The 21633-nt window shown below is 38.2% G+C and overlaps 1 protein-coding gene across 2 annotated transcripts in view; it reads left to right on the forward strand.

The window, feature by feature from the left end:
- The window catches only part of PPIL2 (peptidylprolyl isomerase like 2), a 74668-nt gene that overhangs the window by 19836 nt on the left and 33199 nt on the right, over window positions 1-21633 (forward strand). For both annotated transcript variants that reach the window (XM_084539067.1, XM_084539066.1), the window contains exons 9-12: window positions 7916-7991; window positions 9358-9518; window positions 11102-11177; window positions 12402-12508. In XM_084539067.1, the coding sequence (XP_084395193.1) occupies window positions 7916-7991; window positions 9358-9518; window positions 11102-11177; window positions 12402-12508 (420 nt within the window). The remainder of the gene's footprint in view (window positions 1-7915; window positions 7992-9357; window positions 9519-11101; window positions 11178-12401; window positions 12509-21633) is intronic.

Raw genomic sequence — 21633 nt, forward strand, 5'->3', positions numbered from 1 at the left:
GACTGAATAGAAGAAAGGGAAAGATACATCCCAAATCATCTTTGGCTCTAGACAGATGACACTACATGGTCTTCCTTACCAAAGGAAACGTTTTTTTTATAATTTAGTGTATACAGACTCTAGGAAATTTATTTGTAGAAGACTTTACATTAGGACTGAAGTTGATTGTCCATATAAATCTTCTGAAGATACCTAAAACAGTCAAAGCATCAGAAAAACACTTTTTACATACTGTTTCCCTAAATGTAATTAAGCAACAAACCACAGGATTTTATGTGCTTGCTTAGAATGTTGTGTTTTTGTGTGTGTTTATTTTTAATAGATTCCTTTGTTGGTCTTTAACTGATTTTTAATAATATCATAACCTAAATGAAAAACAGCATTGTAAATGTAAAAATGTACAGAAGTATCTTAGAGATCTAAAAATACTTATTTACAGATGAAATTTAGTATAAGAGGATCTAAAGCTTGTTTAAATGCAAGCATTTTTAACTTTGCAAGATTTCAAGATAGGGAAAAAAAATAAAGTGTTATTATTACTGGAGTCATGAGTCAGTATGCATCCCTCATGAGCAGATAATTGCCACTAACCAAGACTAATACGTTTTAATTTGAATAGAAAAATATTTTTCGTTTATGTCTAAATGTGAATGAAATGTATCCCTTCTTCCCTACTCCCCGGTGTTGAACAGCATGTTTATAAATATTTTTCCCCCTGTTCCCTTTGGGATTTATGACTGTTCAAGCTAATGCTACAAAGTAAAATGTTTTTAATCCAAGGAATGCAAAAAACATAGTGTTTCATATTGAAAACTCCCAACAGAATGTTGTTTGAATGTAACTGCCTTGTTGCTAATGGATTTGGAACAGTGAAAAATGACAACATGAGTGAACAAAAAATATTTCTATGTATCAGTATGGAAAACCAAATGATTTTGAACAAATAATTGAAATGTGCATTCATTTAAAAATATTTTGGTATGCTTTGTAGGGTTGGAATTGAATGTATATATAAAGAGTGCGTTGCTGTTACATGCCTAGCTTTATTTTTCATAAAAGCAAACATAAGCTATACTCCCCTAAGTCTCAAAATGCAGTAACTAACAAAATTTTTGATGTTACTTGTTTGCATTTTTATCCATATTTTCCATCTTCATTCACTTCTTGACATGTTGGGTTTCTTTTTGCTTGGAGTAATATGTCCATTAACTGCTAACAGAGGTCACTGCCACACGTTCCTGTACCTCTCACACATTCGTTTAGGTTGATGCTCGTAGAGCATGAATAGATTTGTGCATCTCTAGTAAAATGCTCGTTATAGATTGGTGTTAACTACACCTCTGTATTGTATAGTCGTGTGGTATACTCTTCTCAGATTAGATTAGAAGTAAAGCCATCGCCAGCTTTGGGATTGAACTGGAAGCAATTCTGGCCATTTTGCCTCCTAGTGCACTTCACAGCACCCACTGAAACCTGCAGCTATACCTAATCTTTTCCTCATTCTACTCAAATGCTGCCCTACCCCAGCTCGCTTAGTTGAGCGCAGAATGCAACCCAAAGCAGGATGACTGGCCTGGGCATTAAAATTGTTGTGTATACATGGTGTAGGAACTTGTTGTTATTTTCTCATAGTGTTTCCTTCACATAAATTGTTAAAAGACAGACCAGTGTCCCCTTTCTAAGTTCTCTTGTTGACGACACTGTAGGCAGTGTGGTGGCTTCACACTGCCAAGCTCTGCCACCTGTGGCTTTGTTTCTTAGCCAGAGTTCGTGACTGCAATCTGTTGTGTTTCAATTTGTGGCTCTAGAGCTCTATAACAAATCCTGCTTTTTTAAAAAAAAAAAAAAAAAAAAAAAAAAGGAAAAAAGGAAAAAAAAAAAAAAAATCTTTCAATTCTGTGTTGAAATGTATCACTTTGCTGTTTTCCCATTCCCCCATGTCAATTGAATATTGTGCTATCTGAGAGAGCTGGAACTGAGAGTGAGTTGGTAACACTGACCCTGCTGTTTGTCAGAAAGGTAGATGTAAAGGAAGTTGCTATAAAAACATTCCTTGCTTTGCAAATAACAGCTGAATAGGACTGTCTGTAATAGGTGTGTTTAGCAATAGAAAATAGCATTTCCAGAGTCTGACTCTGAATGTCCTAGGAAGCAGATGGGGTACCTGTGTTTGGTAGTGAAATACAACTTGATAAATGGAAAATCTGAACAATGTACGTTTACAGATTATTTGTGCGATCACATTTTTCCTTATTAATACAGAAAGGGCAATCCTACAGCTGCTAGGGATGTTCTGTTACCAGAATAGCAATTGACCTCAAACTTGACCTCTGTCTCCTAATGTATGTAATTAAAAAAAAAAAAAAAAAAAAAAGCTTTTTCCAGAAAAGAGATAATTGCATAAAATTCTTTTTGTTCCATTCTGACTGTTCAAACACTAATCACAACCCATCTCTGTTATCTTTATTGGTGAGCAGCATCTCAGCTGGACTCTTTCATTTTTAGCGGTAGTTATTTTGTCCTTTTGCTTTTAAGTTTACATGTTAAAAAAGACAACTTATTTTGGATCTGCAACTTAAAAATCACATCTTTAATCAACAGAAACAATATCTTATGATACACTTCTGTTTGCAAAGGAGTCCAGAATGCTTCCTGCACTTATAAATGTAGAAATTGCTTTGTTCCCTGTTGAAATGCAAATGTCCTGGGGCATAGCATGGCAGTTTTTCATCAACCTATGGCAATGTTTTCAAGCCGCTCAGGGCAGGAGGTAAAGAATAATGCCATATCCTGGTGTGCAAGATAAATTATCAAAATTGGAATTCACTCTGACATAAACTTGGACGTAGTTATTCAGGCAAAAGATGTCATGGATTCTGGTTTAATATCTTGCTGACAAAGACAATAGTACACATGATATTATTACACATGAAACCCTTCGTGTACTCCATCAGGCTTAGCATGATTGTTTTTGTGTTTTTTTCTTTTAGACTGAAGCTCTTTACCCCCAAGCTGTATTTTCTTTTTCTTAAGTGTGTGATCTTGTCACAAACTCTGGTCAAGCTTTCCATCTTCTACAGCGCAGCTGTTACTTTTTTGGGAGTTCTTTCCCTTTACTATCAGTATTTCAGATATTTTTTCCTCTCAAATGCACTTATTCATTTCTTGTCTAAATGGAGTATTGTTGATATAATTTGTTCATGTTTCTCTTAACTCTAAATGCATTTGTACTTTTACCTTCAATGATGATCAGCTTATCCTAACATCATAGCATTCCTTGCAAATGTCATAAATGTGCTTTCAGATGATAGACAGGTCAAATACTTCAAGACTTATTGGTTCTACTTAATGGGTAAGATATGATGTAAAGCAATTAGAGATCTGTAGGGACAGGGTATCTGTGATAGGAAGGCTGGTATTGTTGAAGCTTGTTTGCAGTGTCCTTACCTCCCTTTTCTGCTTCCTATTCGGATAACGTTGCTGTTCATCATTTCACCTTGAAATTGTCTTTAAGGTTTGTTCCTGGTTTAAAAAAAAAAAAAAAAAAAAAAGGCAAGAAAAAGCAAGTACTGTTACATGCTTCCTTATGTCGATTTTACCGTTTCTGTTCAACCTAATCAGCCGTGGACAAGACAAGGTTCCTGACAAGCTGTTAAACACCATTGGCATTTGTGGCAGGAAGCATAACTAATGAACTAAGTTGGAGGTAGCTGAGCTGCACACTGTTAATTGATATTTCACTCCTGAGCTCTTTCTCATTCGCTGTGTGTGACAGAAGGTCAGAGCAGCCTTTCTCTCCCTTGTGCGTGAGGGCTCTTTGAGAACAAATTCTGCACGAATGCATGTGCAGAGTGGCTGGCAGTGACATGGCACATTGGGCTGTGGTCTGCGTGAGCTGCTTGTTCATAGCTAACAGGGTAAGAGGGTCAATATGGCCCCGATCTGGAGTGAAAATCCAAAGCTATAGGTGTTCTCCCATCTCATTCTCTAGTCTAGGCAAAGCCTTTGAGTGTCCAAGGCTGCTTGCAGCCAAGGGGGATGCTGTCTGCTTGGGCTGAATGCCTTTATCCACAAACACAGTTTTCAAATTTAAATGACACCTGGATATTGTTAGGAAAGCAGTCTTGTCATTTTATTAAAACACGTTGAAAGCTTCTCTTAAGTTTAACATGCCTGGAATCTGGCTTTATCAAGGAAGGTAATGTGGGTTTAATACTTGTAAATTTTGTCATTTGACAGTAACATTCCTGGTGGTAAATCAGTAAATGGCATAGCTAGCTGAATGGTAAGAGAGGAATCAGGCCTCTAAGAAATCACACGATCTAAAACTGTGCTGGTTTTGACCTGCTCTTTTGGGGGCTTGTATGTATGGTGCTTCAGATAGATGGGGTTTCAGCTGTTTCCATAAATTGAAATCAAAAAATGATAGAAGAAAAAAACAGTGGAATAAAACTGGAGATTGTTTTCCTGAAATCTGAGCTCTGAGGACATAAAATATGAGATTCTAAATAGTTGTGATTGTTAGCAACCCTTTGATGTCTAGATCTGTGTTAGTAATTTGCTAAACTTCAGTTTATTGTTTGTAGCCTCAATAAGAAAAACTCTGGGACTGTTCCCCTGCTAATTTGAGTACGTATTTTTAACCAAACAAAAGTAGGCCAGCTTATTCTTCAAAGTTCATCTTACCTTCTGGTTTCTGTGCACTTACACAGAACTTATTTCTTTAGGCCTGTGGCTTTTAGGCCTTAATCATGGGAGCTCTGTCCCCAGTGAGGCTGGCCTCTCACCGAGCAGGAGAGGAACAGGAGAGGCCGCTGGTTCAGCAGAACTCAAGGCGTTGACGAGGCAGGTACATCAGTCTGCCATCACTGTGGGGTCGGCATGCCAGTCGTGCTTAGACTGTCGTGATCATGTGCCCAGTAACTGTCAGCGATGCAACAAGAGGAATTTGGCAGGCTAATTATAAGTGTTTAGACGGTTTTCTTCCTTGAGTGAAGAAAAAAACGTGCACTTTGCAAATTTATCTAAAGCTACCTGAAAGATGCATATCTTGTGTTGTAGGAACCTTTGCTATCAGTAAGGAAATGGTTTGTGAGCCCTGCAGGCAGGTTGGGCTGGTCAGATGTGCTCTGCTCCTGGGGACAGTAGGAGCAAATGGTATCTTGTGTTTAAGTTAACATTTAGTGCAGTTCTGTCACGTTCAGTATGCACATTTGTCTAGTCGTAATTAAGCTTCTAGTGTATCCCAGTGCTGTATTTTAGAAGGAGAAGCCAGCCTGCCACTTGCTCTCTGTAAGATGACACACAGATTTCAACCTGAGGAACTGTTTCGTGTTTTGTTTTCCACTGACAGAGCAAACCTGGTTCTGGAAGAGGCATTTGGGCTGTCTGCCTTCTCAGCGTGTGGTGAGACTCCTGGTTTGTGGAGTCAGGAGAACAAAGGAAAATGCTGTGAATCAAACCTTTTATCGTGGCAGCCCATCTGAATGTGATGAAGAATAGGGCTTAGGACCTTGGTCTTGGTCCTGTCATGGTGGTTTGGGGGTGTCCCGGGTGTCCCAGCGGGACAGCTGTGGTGTGCAAGGAGAGGAGGCTGCGCCGTGGGCTTCAGCACCCTCACCACGATGGGCAAGTTGCCTGTGGAGAGGCCAGTGGAGATTTGGAGAGCCCTGAGAAATACCTTGCAGGGAGGGAGAATATAAACATTTTTACTGAGTTGCTCAATGCCAGCAATTAGACTAGTTAAAGCAGTAAACATCTGAATGAATTGTGGCTGTGAAACAGTTTGAACTAATCTGAGTCACACTACCCTGAGCACAAACACTTGGTTTCTTAAGGCGGTGGTAATTACAGTATACTTTTATTTATTTTTGAACAAAGTATAAATCAGTAAATCTAGAAGCTTTATTTAGAGGAACATAGTACGGTTGTTATCTGCTTCATCTTTACTGCTGTCTCCTGCCCTCCCTCCCCTCTCGTCTGTACCTCCTGAGCAGCCTCTTTCAGGAGTCAGTCTTGCCCTTCAGCTTTGCCATGAATGGCAGAAATGTGGATTGCTATAAATCCATTTGTCTGCATTAATATTAATACGTGGATTATTTTCTCACTTTCCTGGAAAGGAGAAGCAGTCTTCTTTTCTTCATCTTTAGTGGTGGCACATTTCTGTGCAAGGCGATGATTTCTGTCAGTGGAAGCAGCAGTTTGTGATTAGTGCAGAACGCCTGGGAGGAGGCGGGCTGTGTCTTCTGGAAACACGCTGAGCCCTTTGTCCTGACTTTCTCCGTGCATCTCGTTTACTGTCAGAGAGCAAGGCTGGAATTATCTCTATTCATACGTACATAAAAGTGTATGTGAGGGTGAGCTTACTTTTATTGACACAAAATAAGAAATATGCCTGAGCGCAGGAGTCAGAGGATGTAAAAATGCTCAGAGGATATAAAAATGCTTGAAGGAACATGTCCAAATTTCCTGTTCCTTAGTAGATTTATTTAAAGATGATCTGTTTCTACTGCAAGACAAAATATCCATTTTTTGGCTGCCTGTGTCTAGATGAAGATCTGTCAGAGCGGGTATAGTGGGGCAGCTAACAATGGAAAATGATTACATACGTGGTGATTGGTAAAGGGAACAAAAGAAAGCCAGGAGGTCATCATTGGGGTGCAGACTAGCACAGCTTGATTTTATAAACGTGTTTTAGTTTTACTACCAGCACTAAAACTAAAAATGTACTCTCTGGTGGAAGCATACAATTTCAGGGATGAATGAAAGGCATAATTAGATCATTTAGTAAGTGATGAAGCTACTAGCTCTGCTTGTATTAATCATTACTTTGAGCAGAGATGGAATTGTCAGAACTTCTTAACAACAGGGGTGGGTTGAGATGCTTTGTTAAATTTATTTGGGATAATACTATTTGTGTCAGTATTTTAGTCCTATGCATAGCATGTTGCAATATTTTTATCTTGAGCTAACAGCTGTAGCATATTATTAAGATAGTTTAGATTTTGAATTGTTTTCTGTAAAAATGAAACTTCCAGAAATTCCGAAGTTGGTGTTTTGACCTTTCTGTGCCACAGAGGAACTCGAGGAAAAGCCCTTGAAGTCACTGTAAGAGGAAGGATTAAGAACTGTTTAGTAATAGTATAATGTAACCTAGATCACCAGTAAGCATTCCTCTTCTCACTCTCTAACAAAGGGTCAAGGTTGTGTAGAAATTTGCCTAGAGATAGTGTAAAGATTTACAATTAATGGGCTGTGTATTTTTGCTTTTTATCTTGAGTGGTCATTGAACAGAGATTTCATAATAGCACTTTTGTTTTCATTTTTATTATTTTGTATATATTTTAAAGTAATTGTGTAAGCACGGATTTCGCTATAAAAAACCCACAGGTCTGACTGCAAAGACTTGCTCAAAAGTTTATTTGTATTATTATTTGTATTATTATTTGTATTTTTAAATAAATTACAAAAGTTCACAGAGCATGTGTAAATCAGGCACGCTTATAAATAGGAGATAGGTAATGTGAATTTGCTTAGATGTTATACCAAACCACAGAATGAAGGAAAGAATCAGGGGATTTCAGCTGCTCAATCTGTCTTCTCACTAGTATAGGGTAGACTCATCTTGGGATTGTTAGCAACTTCTGTAGGCAAAATGTGTGTAATGTGTTTGGGACTGAATTCCAGACTCTCTGAGGAGCATACTATACATGCTCATTGCTGTTACCTGTTGGGGTTAATTGTTTTAAGAAATTGTATATTTTTTCATTCTTTCTGTGGTTTGGAGAATATGGTATTTATTCTGTCTCCCTGTTGGTTTATTATGGTGGTGACTATCCTTCAAACTATCTGTTGTGTGAAATGGGTGCCCATGAAGCTCTCTGATGTTTGTTTTTTTTTTAATTGTTGTTTTCAGGATCCAACAAACTTGGATAAATTCAATGTCTCTAACTTCTTTCATGTTAAGAACAACATAAAAATAATTGATCCAGGTAAGGATGAACTGAAGGTAGGTGAGAAAACACCAGCTCAAATATGCAAATTCTAAAGACTGCATTTTTATGGATGAGTATTCCTTGGAGGCTGATGGTAGCTTTGAAAGCTTCTTGGAAACATTTTCAAATTGTCCCTTTCACATCAAAAAGAGTTGATAAATTTTGAAACAAAGACATGATTCCTTGAGAAATCATTAACTGTCTCTGGGTTCTGCACAGACACAGGAAGTTTTCTATGTCCTTGAAGAGAAAGTAGATGAGAGAGAATTGAGACGAGGAGAAAAAATAATTTGCCAAAAAATCTAATAGCCAGTACCAGAACCAAGACAAAGAAACCTACATCTTCTTGTAGGTTGTTCTCATCTGCTGTGTGCTAGGTGCTGTTTCATACATTTAACTGTATCAACAATGTGGTGTTCATCCTTCTGTCTGAATAACAATATGTCTTCCAAGTTAAAGATTGATATATATGTTTCTCAAATTATTTCAATCAAAAATGTCTTTTCTGTTTTTCTTTGTGGATATCACAACTAAGGAATTTGCTTCACAATCGTTTTGTGATTCTTTGATAACTAAATGCTTAATGATATCTGCTAATGTTCTGTAGTCGAAGGGAAAAAATCTGTCCAGTGTCCTTGGGGTTTCCTTTAGAACTGTTTCTAGTGAGGTGTAATTGCTGTTTCTAAGCATGGTGTGTTTTTCTGAGTCTTACTGTGCTCATCTCTTTAAAGCTACTAATTCTGCAAGCCAGCAACTGTATTAACCACTTATTTTTGGAGGGCAATATCTCAGAGATGGAATATTTCGTTATCAGCAAATACTAGGCATGCCAACACAGAGAACAAGTGAAACTTCTTTAAAAAATATAATTAATGAAATTCTACAGTCTACTCCACCAGCCTCCTATCCCTGATGTCTCATTAAAGGTCTGATTCTGGGATTTTTGCGTCACAGACTTGGTCATTTAGTACAGAGACAAAGGACAGAAATTTATATGGCACCCAACTATATCTTCTCTTCATTGTTCTATAGAAATAATTTGGTTAGACTTGTATGAACTTGGATCAATTGCAGTGGTCTCAAATAAATTTTTGCAGTAATTGATTTGAAGTTGATTTTTCTTTTCTTATATATCATCATATTGGCATTTATTGTGTCATATTTCAGGTTATCCTGTCTTTAGTGTTATGCATTGTTACTTGTTACTGTTTCTGCAGGAATAAACATAGTTATTAGACTATTAAAAAAAAAAAAGAAAAAGTAAAAATAACTGGAAGATTTTTGTATGACAAGGTGTGTAGTAATAGGGATGAGAACAATATAGAATTTGTCTTTTAATTCTGAATGATTTTGTCTTATATAGATGAAGAAAAAGCAAAATTAGATCCATCTTACTATTTGAAAAATACAAATGCTGAGACACGAGAGACTTTACTGGAGCTCTATAAGGAGTTCAAAGGTGATGATATTCTAGCAGCTACTATGAAGGCTCCTGAAAAGAAGAAAGTGGATAAGCTGAATGCAGTAAGTTGACTTAACTTACACTTTAGCACTGTTGAAGAAGTAATAAATGTTTTTTGGCTTGGATGCCATATCACAGTATAAACAGACACTTCTTATATTTCTGTTACCTGGAAGTTTTTCACAGATGAAGGTATAAAAATCACATTGGGATTCTTAGAAATATGTTATATGTGTCAATGAATTTCTCTTTGTTAAATCATTATAAATGAACCTAAATGTTTTAGAAATGGAGCACAAGAAGGAGGAGGAATCTTTCTGATGTGGTTATGATGTATGTGTTGGCAGAACCTTTTTTCCCAGGTTGCAGTCTCTTGCTCTAAATTTGTTTATCATTGCTTCCTGCAGTTATTGGCAGAGAGAACACACCTTAGGGGCAGTGCAAGTGAATCATTTCTGGTGTGGGCAAATACATAAATCAACTACAGCTGCTTCACCTTTTTTTCCAATGTAGTGCAGGATTTTTAGTGAAATATTTTAAAGAATGTTCTTCCAGGTGCACGTTAGTGTGTGTTCATGGCTGTCAAAAGGAGCATTCATCTGCATCTAGATTTCCTACATCAAAGGATGTTTGAAATGAGCAAGACAGGGTATTTTTCTTTAATAATTCTGGGATGTATGTGTCTCCATGCTTTGATTATACTTACATGAAAATTAATAGTAATGCAGCATATGGCTTTTTATGAGGAGGCTTATTTGTAGTTTAGTTAGTGAACATATGTGACGTATGAGTAGGATCACGTTTGCCCCATTTTCAGGATGCATAGCATTATAGGAAAAGAAAATATTCCGGGAGAAAAAGAAAGAGATAAGAAGCAATGATGAACTCTACGTATGTTGGAGAGTCAGATTATTAGCTAATCGTGTGGATGGGTTAACTATAAACTTGCACAGCATGCGGTGTAACCTGATGGACAGAGCATTGGCCTGTGACTTAGACATACATTCTCTACCAGTCATTACCCCAGAGTCACTAAAAGTATCTCTGGGCTTATTAGGTCTTTCTAATTTACTATAAAATCCATGTGTAATGTTCACATTTTCTTTCTGTAGAAGAATCACAAAGTTCAAAATAGAGCCATAGGACAGTGCCTCTGCACGCAGAAGGGCCTGTGTGTGGGAGGGGGTTGGTTTGTTTTCCTCTGCAGCGTCTCTGTGGTTCACTGGATTTTCCTTCCACTTACTCAGCAATGTTGGAGAATTTTACAGATGTCTTGCCAGCAGTACTGCTTTCATATCTCTACCTGTGGACACACAAATAAATTCTAATAATAAAATCTTTGCATAATAATGTATTAAATCATTGTGGAGGCAATAAGCCCCTTCAGCTCAGTGCCTGGGCAGCCTTAACTAGAGTTTCATCGAGGAAATGTTATGGGTAACAGATGGAGAAATATCCCTACATTGGATATTTGTTTCTTCCTGTAAGAAGAAGAAAGAGCAGAAAGTCTGCCTTCAGAAGGATGAAATAAATGATATTTGTGTGTTTTCAGTGCTTATATAGTATCTAGTGCTTATCTAGTTTCTTAAATGGATAAATAGTAATAGCTAATATCTTTTTCTCTTGCTTTTTCCTCTGCGAACAGGCTCACTATTCCACTGGAGCAGTAAGTGCTTCCTTCACCTCCACTGCAATGGTGCCTGAAACTACCCATGAAGCAGGTACCAGAATTACCTATCTACAAGCTGTTAATTTACTTTCCAGTTTTAATGAGTGCTCCCAAGCACACATACATTTATGGGGACTGAAGGAATGCATTGATAATTGGCCGGTAACAATGCCTTGGAAATGTATTCCTTGAGCAGATATATCCGTACTTTCACATAAGCTCATTCTGAAAATAATGAAGCAGTTTTGAATTGGCTTCATCTTCTGAATGGCAATTACTTATGTTGAACTGAAAGTAATGAGGGGATGATGACCCCTATGACCAGGGACCACAAAATGGTGTATCCACTTACCTAAGTTAGCAGAGAAGTATAATCTCTCCTCAAATTTCATACAAAATCTTTACTACCTTTTTGATATAACCTGGTATTGGTTAGAATCATGGCAAATTTTGTGGTGATAGCCTTTGATTTCCTGCTTTTCAAAGTTATTTTCTACACAAAAATGCAGTTTAATAATATAAAGTCTTTATTTCATTTTCTAGCCTCAACATAAATCTGTAGAATGTATTCAGTTTGAACATTGATTAAACAGCTGAGCAGTTAGTATTTCCAGTTGAAGAAAGAAATCTGTCTTTTGGCACTAAAATGCAAAAGTGTGTCACACACTTTGGCAAAGATTGAACGTGTTTGCCAAAACTGCATGTCTACCAGGTTCAATTCCTTAACTTGTAGAATTGCAATGATTTGCAGGTGAATCTTTGGGTGTTGAAAGTATTTGACTTACTGGACATTTTGACACAATGGAAGTAGAAACATTCTAGATTGATCCTTTCGTTTGACTTTCCAGTAAAGTTTCCAGTAATTTAGCTTTATTTGTTTTCAGATCTGGGTAGGTTCTCATATGTCAGCAATTTGTGGTTGACTGATGACTACCTGCTTGGCTTCCAAGTTTGACAAGAACCAGTTTGGTTTCAAAGTAATGTCCATGATTGGTAGACATTACTTGAAAATTATAGTATGTGATATTGAATGTTTTTTGTGACTTAAAAATACAGATGATATTGTTGGCTCTCGAGGAGCTGGTGGCTTTCTGTAATGGAAAGTGTTTTGCACAGAGATTAATGTGAGATTATCGTAAATAAATTGTCGAGTGCAATCGCCAAAGACCCAGTATTCCAGAGGAAAAAGGTCAGACAGTAGAATTTAGTAATTTTTTTGCTGATCAGTGAATAAACTTCCAGAGAACTAATTATTGCCTTTTTTGCATTGTTACAGCTGCTATTGATGAAGATGTTGTAAGATACAAATATGTGAAGAAGAAGGGCTATGTACGACTCCACACTAACAAAGGAGACTTAAACTTGGAGCTACACTGTGACATGGTACTGTATGCCCCATAGGCTAAATCTTCTAATGTACATGTACATCTAGATGTAGAGAGATGTCAGAGCTAGCAATGAAAATGTCCAGGGATAGGAGCAGTGCATAGTTTTAATAGATACAGGTAAGTAATTAACTCACAGTGATTTTGGCGTGTTTGGAGTTTCATCTTTCAAGCAAAATACTCTAGGAGATTCAGAGAGCCAGGGAATTGTTGCAAGAGTAGATGTACTTCCTTTGCTGCTGTTTACTCAGAAGAGATGGCATGAAATGAACAGAGGTTACCTCTTGAGGGGTAGATGTGAAGAGTTTTAAAATTATCTCCTGCAAGTTCATGGGTAAAAAATGGTTGAACAAATTTTGCATCTTTTGAGGGTGTGGAAGGGGATCACTTTTAAGTAAAGCAGGGATTTTTGGATGCTTCCCTTTCAGTTTTTGAGTGGAAGTTCTCTTTAAGAACAAAAGAGACTCAAGACCAGCATTGTGGTCTTATCTCTTTTGCTGGTACCTTACCTATACCCTTGTACAAACAACCTAGCTTCAATGATTTTAGCTTTTTATTTCTTGATTTTAGCAACTGTCAAGTACAATTTTAAGTACCCCACTTTGCCAGTCCTGCTCTTTCTCTCAACAAGCTCATAAGAGTGAAATGGCAAAATCTGTTTAGAATTTGTACATCAAATTATGGAAGTCAAATTATGTAGATCTCTTTCATAGAACTGTTCCATTCTGCTTCATCAATACCTACTCAAACATGTGAATTCTGTGTAATGTCTGTGTTGCATCCATGTTCAGTAGGTGTCTGGACTGGGCTATCTATTGTAATATGTATACATACATGTATAATTTTATATATTATACTACTGCATGCATAAGCATGCTCATGAGTTTTAGTGGAGCAATTTACAACATATGGTACCTGTTGAGAGCTTCAAAAGATCAAGATTATAGGGACTCAAACAGTAACTGGATAAGGAAGGCAAAGAGGAAAAAAAGAAGGAAGAGTACGGAGAAGGAAGAATAATCCAAGGTTACACAGCAGGTTACTGGCAGAAACAGGAAAAGAACCTTGGTGAAACTGAGAGCAATCAATTTGAATACTCCTGGTTAAGATCATCAGAAATGTTTAGATTTGTTTTTAAATCCTGGACCTTAGAGAACAAACTTAAACAAAAACCATGCAATATGTTTTTATCTCCTGCTGTCTCAGTATTTAAGGTTCAAGTTTTCAAATGTCTTTCCTTTGCCTTTAAGAGGTAGAGATTCATTTAAAAAACAGTGTACTAGAGTTTCCTTATAGTCAATACAGTTTGATTCTTCAAGAAATCTGTGGCTCTTACAATACTGAACATGGTAAGACTCATGCTAGACAGACAGGTTGTGGCAACACTGATGTCTCAGACACTGCTGGTGTTTTTGGTTATTTCTTTGTACAGACACATCTATAAAAGGAAAGTGTTTTTAATGCAAAAATCCCAAACCTTCAATTGCTTACTGAGATTTTTAGCTTGAGAAATTATAGGTCTGAATGTAGATGTTTTGGGGTTTAAATGGTGGATCTTCTTGTCATGGACCTCACAGAACTAAAGACAGTGATGCTGGCTGGGAGCTGGGGTGCTTAGTGTGGAATCCAGAGATGCACTGGGAGAATGCATCCTTTTTGCCTAACCATGTGTGCAGCTGTGGGTAAAGAAAATGAGCAACCAGGACAGTCCTGCCAGCTTTCCTTTCTCTTCCTTTCTCCCTAAAAGCAAGGAGCAAGGTACATGTAAAACAACTAAAGCTGATCTGTGCAAACAATATGAGAATTTCCACAAAAATGTATCATGCTAGTAATTCTGTAGACCTCTGTCATCCATACAGGTGTTTTCCATGCTCCTAAATAGTAACACTATGTAATAAGGCAAAAAGCAGAGGATGTTAATACAGCAATATTTGGGGGAAGCAGCAGAATGAGCAGATTGCATTGACTCATTTGTTTTGCCATATGTTCTGAAACTGGCTCCTGGCTAGTGCAGGCTGGCTGCAGCTATTCTTATCAGCGTGGTTTCTTTGGTCACACGTGTGACCAGTATCACTCAGTCCTGAGGACCCAGGCTCAAATGCCCATTAAAAGCTTCTTGTATGATATCCGTTGTGTTTTCTTTTTTTTCCCAGCTAAATCCCTATTCATTTCCCTTTCACACAGTGCTTCCTCATGTACATATTGGAAGTGTGCAGTATTTTGCACTACTGAACCTGCTTGAACATTGGTCTCTAGCCAACTGTTTCTTTCATTTCTTTGTGTTGATTAAATCTATGTGAATTAAGCAGACCTTTGGCTTAACTGAGGAAGAAGATATATATTTAGAATAGGTAGGAAAAACTTGCTGCTTTAAGGAGCTTTTCACAACATCCACTTTAGGTCATCATCTGAGGTCTATTAAATCAGTTCTTCCTGGAGATGTTTCCTTTACTATATAAGGAGCTTGTGCTTCTAATTTTGTTTTTCCTGAATCACACTGAGGTTAGGCATGTAAGCTAGCACAGTGCAGAATAGAGCAAACATCTTGCAAGTGCATAATACATAAATAAGTTGCACACATATATATGGATCAGTTACAGCAGAACTATTGTGATGGCAAGGACAGACACAGAAAATAGGGAAATCCCAAAATCAAGGCCTTCAAATACTCAGTTCACTCTGCTTGTGAATATGCACTGCAATAGTATTAATTATTTCATCATGTGATGTTTCTTGTTAATCTGCTCTCCTGCCTGATTCAGTGCACAAGCTGAACCAGTTCTGGGAAGAATTTGGAATTCTGTAGGGGAAAGAAATCATATGCAGGATTTCAATTTTCTGCGGAAGTGTAGAGTCTTGGTAAGGCACTGTCTGACCAAGTAGCTTAGCCCCTTGAATGCAGTCTGAGGGAGCTGGACTGTATCATAATGCCTGCCCAAATTAATGTTGCATGGGCTTTTTGGTGCATGACTTTTCAGCCTTTGCAATCTTTCAGTGTAGTTGGTATGGGTAGGACCTCAGCTTTTCCGAAGGGAAAGGAGTGAGGAACAGATTTCAGCCTAAGGCACTGTACTGATACCCTCTCAGACCATCAGCAGATTTGGGGCCAGTGGATTCAACATGAGATTCTGTGCTACAAGGGGGAATAAGAGAGTTGATAGCAGTATTAGGCTGTCTTTACTGTTTGAAATCAGCCAAAATGTGTATGGTTTGGGGAATTCATGTATCTACTCTCACTCTCTCAATCAATGCAAGTGCAGGAGCAAGTGTATGATTTATGAGCTATGTTATAGTGGTGCTTAGCTTCTTTTTTTTTCTTTTTTTTTTCTTTCTTTTTTTTTGTTTTGTTTTGTTTTGTTAAAAAAACAACAACTGAGCACTCTCAGACTGGTTGTTGCCTCGACCTAACCACAGGTTCCTTCTTGTAATTGCTGAATGACATCCTGTGCCCAGGTTATTATGGAAGCCATCCTAGCAGTGGTTTTCATTGCAGAGTTCTGCAAATACATGATTGTGAAATGCTTTAGGAAGGTTGATTCTGAAGTTGCTATATAAATATGATAAATGAATACCTTTGTCCAGAGGTAGGGCATATAACATTCAAATTACATTTTAAAATAGTCTTATGGGCAAGATTTAAATAGACATTTCTGAGGTGAAGTTTGCTGAAATAGAGAACAACAAGTGTCATACTTGCTGTCATAGAGTGATGTCTACTTTGGAGTCTTCAGTTGTATTTTCATGGCTATGGGGTGTCTATTTAAACAAAATATTCTTGCAGTTCTCCTCAGAGTGGTCTGCACTGCTGCTGAAGTCTGCCCAGTATCGATTTTGTCTTTAGTACACCGCCCCTTGGATTCCTGCTCTCTGTCCCCAGTTCTTCTGTTCTGAGTTCTCTTTGGAGCAGAAGCAGTTTTCCCCTTTTTTGCGAGTGACGTGGCAGTACGAATTGTCTGGAGTTCGGTTTATATGTACATGTGGACACCTTTGTTTAAAAATAAATGGAGGGATCTTCGTACACTAGTACTTTAAGGTACCAATCAGTAAGATTGATAGTGATGAGATTCTTCCTAGTACCAAAAGTCTAATCGAGAAAAGTTTAGTATTGATCCAGGGTAGGAAATCAGTGCTGCAGTGTGATTGAAGTCATCAGTTAGCTTGTGACAGGATACAGAAGAAGAGCACGAGATAGGACTGGAATCCAGGTATTTTCTGTGTTTGAAATCACTTGTTCAGAGCACCGGAAAACTTCAGTTAGGTTCCAAAAAGATGATGTGTGGTGTAAGTCACTGACCTGAGAAAAAGGCAATAGAGACTTTGGAAGATAAGCTGTTTTTTTTTTTTTTTTTTTTTTTTTTCCTATCTGTTTGAGTTTTTGCCTCAAATGAGCAAAGGTACACTACTGCTCTCTCTTCTCTTTGCACCACAGTGGTGTGCATGTTGCTCTTTATGACCATTTGTTTTTCTCCCAGTCGTCTTGTTCAGATACAGTATGTTCCCCCTGATGGGGACGTAATCAGATGGCCATTTGTTAGGACATTTTCCAGGAAGCTTGAGTTCAGCTGGGCATAACCAACATTTGTTGTATATACTAATTGGAAACAAATTTACAAAATTCTACTTGCCAGAAGTAGTTATGACTAATACAGAAGATTTAACACATCCAACGTGCTTTTCTTTCAGCTCTTGTCTTATACACAGCCAGACAAATAAGTGATGAAGAAATAGTTGATGAAAGGCAATGAATGTGGCTGGATTTATTGTATTTTATTTATGGTGATTCTTCTAATCTCAAGTTCTTTTAGCTGTTTTAATTGGGATGCTTCTGGGAACAGCCATCTACATCATCTGTGTTGTATTCTGCTCTATTAGTGACTATATTGATGAAGTTATGCCTTGTAGATGGTGAAGCAACCTCCTAAGCCAGGGTGGAAGCTTTATCCTGCAGAAAAAGTCAAACTGACATGGAAGTGGAAACAGAAAAGCAGTGTGGTGTGATAGATAGATTGGAGAACTAGGAGCTGGAACAGCCTGAATTCTGTGCCTTTGCCACTGGGGTGCTGTATGATGTGGCTACGTCATGTGGCTAATTTGGGTACAGAGACTTATTTTTACTTTCATTGTATTGTTTGGTTGTTTTGTGTACTATCTCCCTTCTCCATTTTAAGTTCTCATACAAATGATCACGATGCAGTAATGATCTGGTGGCTAAACACATGTGATAGAGGTAATTGAATACTAATCCTTAACTGCCATGGCAGTTTTTGTTAATTCCCTTGTGTCTCTCTGATTTAATACTTTAAGTTTTAAGGGCAAGTTGGCGTAACAAAGAAGAATGTGAGATGGATTTCAGAGCTCTGTCAAGCGCTCCACAAATGCTTTTTGAGGTTTTAGGACCTGGCAAACTCTACTTAATGATGATGTCTTGGCATAACTATCTGAAGAAGCCATTATTCTACAGACAGTGATGTTTTAATCTTTTGAGGCCCTCTGACCTATTAAATATGTCTCTGATCTATAAATGTGTAATCTAGCCCCTGTTCTTTGAAATCATCTGTCCTTTTGTGTGAGGGACTGATCCAAAGATCAGAAGCCTGTAAACTTCTTTTCCATTTCCAGTGGGAAAGAAGTGAGTTCCTTAAAAAATCCTTTGACCTTCTTGCATGACGAGGTCCCCCAGTCTTCCTGAATCTCTCATTTTCCCTCCAATTTAAATGTCCATTCTAACTCAATTTGTGCGAGCTGTCTTTGGCAAATATCTGGCTGCTGTTTTACCAGTGTCATGTTCACTCAGTCATATGCTCATAGGGGTGAAGTACGGTGGTTTTGGCATGGTTATAAATAGCTTATTTCACTTTTTTTTTTTCAACAAAATATGTCATTGTAGAAAGAGCTGCAAGTTTCAGCTTTGAACGTTCTTGTCAACAGAAGCTAAAAACAAACAAAACTGTCCTCTTCCAGTAGAACAGTCAGATAAAAATGTTTGTTAGAGAGGATGTTTTTATTTCCTGGTGTGTTTTTACCTCAAAGTGCTACAATGGCAGACAGATCTGGTGCTCTTTGTGGCTGGTAGTTGAATGGCCCTGTGCAGCAATATTGATTAGCAGATTGTTTTTTGGTTGTTCTTAAGAGGCTAGAAACTAGTATTTAAATTATTCTTAACTTCAGGGACACGACACCTATGCGTGAAATAGGAGAAACATTTTCTTGTGAGATACGGACAGGAAATGCTTTACCTGTGTGCTACCATCTTTCACTTCTCCTCGGCTCTGTTTTGCAGCAGTGAAGGGCAATAGGAGCCCCATTGCCAGAATGGGCCATTCAACGTGGAAATGAGGAAGGCGTTTATCCAATTCCCTGTGTACCTGTCTGTGCACCGTGGCTGACGTTGGCTTTCTTTGCATGGTTTCCTGGCAGCTTCTGCCTTTGGGTAACTGGGAATATGTTTTACACATTTGGACCTTTCTACCTCCCCAGCATCCCTGGCAAGCTGGATCTGGTAGAGGGAATTGATCGTTATTGGATTCTGTTTTGCTTTTTGACATTTGACGGTGCAGGAGTCCCATACCAGCTGCGTCTGCCACTTAGTGATCCCAAACCTGAGGATGAGGTAGGCGGTTTGGAGTTACACAGCTGCTGCTCTTCATCTTCCTGTGACATGTTTCTTGTTTGTACCTTGGCTCTTCTGATGAGAGCAGGGTGACCTTGGGAGGCTGACAGCTACCAGAGCTTTGCCGTCTAGTGTGGAAGTGGTTATGAGGTGCATCTTCTTAAAATGCAGAATTTATGTGCCAGTTGCAGACTGAAGAAATGCCAGAGAGCCGCTGTGGGACCTGCGATACTCCAAACTTTACAGCTGTTGGAGGTTACTCAAGCAATTAAAGTTGGGTCCTCATTTTAGCTGTACTTAGTGATGCTGTCGTATTTGCTGGTGCCCAGCCTTGCACTGCACTGTCTGACAAGCTCCTCAACCCTCCTGTGACTTACAAATTTGAGGGGGAAAGGATTGTTTTCTTTTCTACTACTACAATAAATAAGTTAGAGGGAAAGTAATGACTGCGGCTCGGAATGACGGCGCTGCCTCTGGAGAGCTAGCAGTTAACGTTGACAAATTAGATGAGTGAATTAGATGCCCTGTTTAACTTGAATTGTTCTCAGCTAAACTGATTGATTGTCCCTACTTGCAAAAAAGTCAGGAGGTGGGAATGGAGTATGTCATTTTTTTATTGGCATCTTGTCTAAGCTAAACATCTTACTTAGACTTTGGAAAAGTTTTCAGTAGTATCATTAATGTCAGAACTGAAAAGTGCTTCTGAAAAGTGAAATTTAGCAATCTGTTAGATTGCTAAACAGCTAATTAAATTATAGTAGGTTTCTGTATAATGAGAATGCAAGAATTCTGCTGTTTGTTCTTAGAAAACTTTGAGGTAGTAAAATAGGCAAATGATTGCTATGAAGTCAACAATCTTTTACCTGAGGCATACTTTGCTTGTTCTGATTCTTGTTTTAATTTTAACGAGTCTAGCCAAGTGTTTTTTTTAACGAGTCTAGCCAAGTGTTTTACCCCACAGTGCCCTGATGCTTTCATCTTTCCTATCTCATTGGATCTGTGCTCTTCTGATCACAAATTGATCTGAATGTGTTTGCTCAGTGCATGATCAGATTGAGAAGACTGGTCTCTCGTACATGAACAGCATCTTCTTTGATTTGAACCACAGCAGGCAGCTGTTGTTTGTCACCATAACCTGTCACCAGATGAATCCCTCTCATGTGCTGGGGAAGTGTTTTAAAGGAAAGTAGAAGTGGCAGGGGGTGATATCAGGGTCTACAATCATGAATCCTCCTGCAGGAGAAATGTTTTGAGTTCCCACACTGGAATTCTCCCCAAGCTTTTGCAGCGGGCTCTGTGGAGTTTTAGATTTTCTGGTCCCTCTTGCTCTGAGACAAATTGAGTGTGCTCATAGTCTATTTGAAAGTGAAATGGGGTAGGTAGCCTAATCTGTCTTCTGGTACAGTGTTTTGTATTGAAATGCACTAAAACCATTTGTATGTCCAATTTTTTTCTGTGAGTTAGTGGAGGAAGCAGATGCTTGCACCTGATAGATGGTGATTCCTGAAACTGCTGCTTTATTACAGTTATAACGCTGTCTCTGACTAAGCCCTAAATAAAGCCAAGCTTTTATTAGGGTGAGTTTGTTACTCAGGGACTGATAGGCTGTGGGGATTGCATATTGAGAGGAGTGGGGAGATGGGGAGAACTGAGTTTAAGCCTTACTATATCAACTCTTTATGGTTCTTGCATTAGAAATCTTCATTCTAGAAGAGCTAGAATGAAGAGTGAAAATGCTTTAGTTTTGTTTTGTTGTTGTTGTTGTTGTTGTTGTTGTTTTTTTTTATAAAAAAAAAAAGGTTAAAGAGCATGTATGTAAATGGACTAAAGCAACAGAAAATCTGCCAAAGGAGATCTATGTAAGGAAAAAATAAAATAAGCTTAGTTTGAAGCCTTAGACATTTCCATCACTAGTTCATGCCTCTTAATAGCAGGATTCTGGCTTTTGTGTGATAAGATGAAGGCTGTAGAATGCAATTTCAATTCATGAGGAATCAGCTTTTCATTATTGCAGATTATTTTTGCTTTGAAGCATAGGGTTAATGGACAAGGCTCTGTGTTTTAGTGCAACTACAACAGTTCATCCAATTTAGAGAGACAAAAAGAAATAAAAGGGAAGTGGAATTAGCACAAGGAAATTATACAGATGTGCAAATGACAGCTTCTGAATGCTTAGTGTGAAATTTCTCTGTAAGGTTCATGCAGATCCTCAAGGGATGAAGCATTTTGAAATGATTAGCTCTTCACATGGTAAAGCCTTCTTCCTTGCAGTCATAGCAACAACTCAGAAGCTCCTCTTTTTTCCCATCTCCTGTACCTTGGCAACAGGGGTGCCGCAGGTTTTTAGTCTACTTCTGGTTGGCCTTTCATCTGTCCAATACAAATTCTGAGTTAAGCCAACTTTTACAAATGTGATGACCCATTTCAACAGATGAGAAAGGAGGGATGCAAAGTGAGAATCAGATAGTGATCTGGCTTGGTTTGTCTTACCCCTCTGGTCTTGGGTTGCAGCG

The sequence above is a fragment of the Aythya ferina genome (assembly GCF_964211825.1).
Source record: "Aythya ferina genome assembly, chromosome: 17".
In the NCBI taxonomy this organism is placed as follows: domain Eukaryota; kingdom Metazoa; phylum Chordata; class Aves; order Anseriformes; family Anatidae; genus Aythya; species Aythya ferina.